The sequence below is a fragment of the Sinocyclocheilus anshuiensis genome, unplaced genomic scaffold (genome assembly GCF_001515605.1).
Source record: "Sinocyclocheilus anshuiensis isolate Anshui unplaced genomic scaffold, SAMN03320099.WGS_v1.1 scaffold1426, whole genome shotgun sequence".
Lineage (NCBI taxonomy): Eukaryota > Metazoa > Chordata > Actinopteri > Cypriniformes > Cyprinidae > Sinocyclocheilus > Sinocyclocheilus anshuiensis.
Genome location: NW_015557171.1, coordinates 334,094 through 339,163, shown reverse-complemented (window position 1 = coordinate 339,163; position 5,070 = coordinate 334,094). Strand labels below are relative to the sequence as shown.

At 33.7% G+C, this 5,070-nt stretch overlaps 1 protein-coding gene across 1 annotated transcript in view; it reads left to right on the top strand.

Annotated features, from left to right (window-relative positions):
• The window catches only part of LOC107678350 (transforming growth factor beta receptor type 3-like), a 72,727-nt gene extending 69,862 nt beyond the window's left edge, over nucleotides 1-2,865 (top strand). The window contains exon 14 of the mRNA XM_016473571.1: nucleotides 1,496-2,865. Coding sequence (XP_016329057.1) covers nucleotides 1,496-1,614 — 119 coding nt within the window. The 3' untranslated portion in view covers nucleotides 1,615-2,865. The remainder of the gene's footprint in view (nucleotides 1-1,495) is intronic.
• Nucleotides 2,866-5,070: the final 2,205 nt, after the last annotated feature.

Here is a 5,070-nt window from a genome sequence, read left to right as displayed (position 1 = left end):
ATGCACCAAGAGCTTGTAACACTCCAAAGAGAAAGGAAAAATTGAAATCGCATCATATGACCCCTTTAAACTACTATATATAATAATTAATATTGCATACACTCTCAGAAAAAAATATGCAAAAAGTGTACCTTTGGGGGTATAATAGCTTAGTCACTGTGGCAGTACCATCAAAGGGACACCTTTGTACCTTCTTTACCCCAAAAGGGTTTATAATAGTACCATAAGAGTACATATTACTACCTTAAGGGTTTGTGTTACTACTCTAAGGTACTAATATGCACCCTTTAGGGGTAAAGAAGGTACAAAGGTTTTTTCTGGGATGGGATGAATATTTGTTGTTCCTCGTAATGTCAGGTGGTGCAATACATTTAAATAAATACTTAAAGATGAAAAATTATATTACAGCAATAAACAATAATATAATTGTTAAACTATTTAAAATATAAATATGTGACCCTGGACCACAAAACCAGTCATAAGGGTAAATTTTTCGAAATTGAGATTTATACATCATCTGAAAGCTGAATAAGTAAGCTTTCCATTGATGTATAGTTTGTTAGGACAATATTTGGCCGAGATTCAACTATTTGAAAATCTGGAATCTGAGGGTGCAAAAAAATCTAAATAATGAGAAAATCGCCTTTAAAGTTGTCCAAATGAAGTTCTTAGCAATGCATATTACTAATCAAAAATTAAGCTTTAATATATTTACAGTAGGGAATTTACAAAATATCTTCATGGAACATGATCTTTACTTAATATCGTAATGATCTTTGGCATAAAAGAAGATCTATAATTTTAACCCATACAATGTATTTTTGACTATTGCTACAAATATACCCCAGCGACTTAAGACTGGTTTTGTGGTCCAGGGTCACATATTATAAATAAAATATTTAAAATATGAGAGATTGCATCAGTGCCATAAAGAACCATTTTGGGTTCCCCAAAGAATCCATCAGTGAGCAGCTCTTAAAATAACTTTTTTTCTTAGTGTGGAGAACATTTTAGTAATCTAAAGAACCCTTGTTCTCTGTAAATAACCTTTTTGTGCAATGGGAGAGTTCCATGGATTTTAAAAGTCGTTCTTGGAACCATAGATGCTGATAAAGAACCTTTATTTTTAAGAGTAAAGATGGTGATACTGTACATATCAAACATATTTATCTGTATCAGACTTTCCAGTCTGCTGCTACTGAAGCTATTCTGAAGCTAATCAGTGCACAAAATGAATATACTCTTAAGTGCACCAACAAAAGCACTTAATGCAAAAAACAGAACAAACACACAAAAAAAATCATAAATGTTGAAATAAATGTCTGAAAGGATTACTATGCTTTCACGGATTAACAGCTTCTGTCATTCTGAGAGACCTGAATCACAGAAAGTCACATTTAGTGCGAGTCATTGTTTTCTTCATGAATCTGAACACTGTCTTTTTCTATGTGTCTCTCTAAGCCTTAACGTCCTCTTTATCCATCTCCCACTTCAGGTGGCACAGGACCAAAGCAGCAGGTGCCAAAGTCCCAGCCGGTGTCTGAGAACAGCAGTGCGGCTCACAGCATCGGCAGCACACAGAGCACACCGTGTTCAAGCAGCAGTAATGCATAGAGCAGCTGGACTGATGATGCTTCCATTGGCATCATGCTTTGTACATTTGTGGAAGAATCTGTGTTTCGTAGCATAACCTGAGGCCTTATTATTTTCATTATTTGGAACTGAAATGTTTAGGCTGAATATCCAAACGGATGAAAAAAGCTAAGTTTAGAGGTGAGGAAAATAGCCAAATCAAGATCCCAGAGAGTTTTTAAATGTTGCTTTTTTTCTCGAACCCCATAAGAGAGTGTTGTTTTGCCTTCTATGGTTGAGATCAGTGTGAAAATAACAAAGGCTGTTTACACCAGTCATTATGGCATGAAGTCGGTCTAGAGGAACAGTTAGTACTCTGCGAGGTTACGCAAAGGCTCAGTCTTCACCCAAACAAAGATCAGTGCTTTGCCTAATCAAGCATACATATTTCAGAAATTTGACAGGAGACATCTATAATAAATAGGCCAATATCAATATAAACTATTCAATATCTGATTTTTTTAAAACCCAAATGCCAATCATTTAAGTCTGTGTAATTCTGACTGGTCTTCAGGATTCAGACGCCATGAGTGAAAGGTGTAAAAGCCTTTATCAGAGGCATTTTCAATGTGTAGGACAGTTTTTGGAATATTGTAAAATAACGTATATTCTGTGAATATTGTATGAAATGCATAGATTTAAAGTGGAAATAACTCCATAAAAAGCTTTAACTAAAACCAAATATTTATCAGAAGATTACACACCATTTAGAAGATAATTTTAAAATTATAAATGTAATCATAAAGGCAAATATGAATGAATTTACAGATGTACATGCACAAGCGCTTTCCCAGAATTGGCCTTTTAAAAGATAGCCGCAAGATGATAAGAAGTAGTAGATCCTAGTGGTATAATAGTTTTTTTCCACCCAAATTCTGATGTACAGATAATTGCAGATAATAATAATAAGCGTTTTATGACTCAAATTGGACTTATAGATTTTATAAAATGTGATTTTTAAATGCTGGGCATTATTATTCACCATTAGTATAAAAAGTAATGATTTCAGCAAACAGCAGACTGTGATGTTTTGATATTTTGTCCTTAGATTTAAAAATCAAAATGAGCATTTGTTGAGAAGGAGTTGATGTGCATAGTCACAAAAGATGTACATAATCTAATGCTAAAGAATGGGCATTTACTTTCCTGTCTTTTAGTGTTACAGCAGCCCCTGCGGTGTGTATGTTTAGGTACTAACCTACCACTAAAGTAAACACAAAATCAACATTTCTCAAAAAATCATTATTTCTGCTGTGTATGTGAAGTTAACAATTTGGGATTTTGTGTAGAACATGCATACAGATACACTTGTAAAGTGCAAGAAATGTATGAATGCAACGCCAGAGTAATCCCACCGTCAAAACTTTACATGAATGTCATAACATTATTATAAGTAAGTGCCTTACCTTTGAGTTTATGCATTATGAGATAAAATGAGACAAGAAGGGAAGTGGTGTTTGCTTTGCTTTAGGCACAGTATATACCCACTGATGTGAAAATCTGCCAAATCTGTGCATCTAGTTGTTTGTTTTTAGTATCTAATGTTGCTTTTTTGTTTGTGTGTTGCATGCTACAGGCTGTACCTATAGAATGTACTTTATTTCAAACCTTAATTTCCTTGTAAACTTGTATAAATGTCTCCTGTAAGAGGAAAGAGAGTAAGAATTGAAACATTTATTTGTGTATAAAGTTATATTTTTCTAGAGATATATATAGAGCCACCCTATAATTCTATCTGCATACTGTGAATTTTTGTGGGCATATTTCTATATAATGTCACGTGTTTTCTCTAAATCTAATCATAGTCCATAATGCTGAAGTGAGCTGCATTCCTGCATTCACTGATATTTTCCTGACATAATCATATATAATAAGATGTCTTATTATAGATATATATATATGTTTACAACTATCTTTTATATGAGAACACTATAATATTTGGAATATAAAATATATTTTGATGATGCAAATGTTTTTATCTCTCTTTTAAGCTCTTCACCATTCAAGTATCTGTTAATTGTGTGTTTGGTTACACTGTAAGCTCTATGTATCCATGTTTGTGGGTTTAAATGGATGAGTATATGCCTAGTCCTTGTCTTGTGTCTTTTGGGAATGTTTAAAACAATGCTGTCATGTCTAACAGAGTTTGAATCTCTGCTAGGTGTAATCAAGGGTCATTTAATGGCTGTCGAGTTAACAAAGGCCTTATTGGTTTTATTTATCAAAAGGCCTTTTTCTCATTCCAGTAAACACTCTGTCTCATGATAAACTCTTTATTTTAAAATTTAAGTTCAAACCACTGAGTTTGACACCGTGGTTTTCCTGTACGTTGAATGATGAAATTGCTTGAGCTGTCTTTCTGTTTGTTATCTACCTCATTTGTGTGTCTATGTGTGTATAAGGTTTCATTGTCTTGTCATCAAGAATATTTTACTGTACATATTGTGTAGAGCTTGATGTTACATAAAATATATCACATCAAAGGTTTTATCTTACAGATTTGACAGTTCACTCTGTATCAGTCATCAGACTTTCCGACAAAAGAGGAAAATCTGAAAGATGTAAATGTAAAAACCTTTTAGAATTAGACTTCAGATTATTCAGATCGTCTTGCTCTGAAACTATACACTATTTGTGACAATTTTTGTATTTTGTTCCTCCAATGGTATGTGAAACTGTTTAGTGTTTGTAAATGCTATGTGCTGTAAATATGCATGCTATATGTATGCTCTGTATATACCAAATAAATTCTTGTAATCTTTCAGGAGTGTGTTTTTGTGCTCATTTAAAAGTATAAACCGAGCCCCACATTGTGTCCACTAATGGAGAGGGTCAACCAGGACATTTCTTACACAATGCACTTTATTTTTTGTTCTATTTTTTGTTCCGTTTCCATGAAACATTGTTTGCCTGATTGCTATGTAGATTGCCTCTATAAAGTATTGTTATCCTGTGTTAGGACTGTTTAATCACCGTGTGTTCGACAGTGAGTTCATTACTTGATGTAGACCATGTGGAGATCTGGCACCCACACCTATGAGCATAATGTGCATATATATGCCTACACCGACATACAATTTACTGACTTTTAACATAGACAATATTGGCCTTTGCCAAAATTTGACTGGACAGCATCAGAGTCAATTAAAAAAAATAAAAATAAAGTAATAATAATATAAAGTAGTAATAACATTTCTTATTTAAAAAAGGAACAGTCCTTAGAGAATTGTGAAGTGCTGACATCATTTTCAAACTGGCCAACACTGTCCAGTGTGGGGCAATGAACATGGAGTATGACATCACCTTCTCAGGAAGAGGCCAGACTGTCAGTCTGCTTGATCGACTGACTGTGTCATTTATGGGACGTTTCCATGAAAATAGTTTTCCAGAATAATATTACTTGTAATGTCATTTGTCAAATTGTTTATCAACTTTATT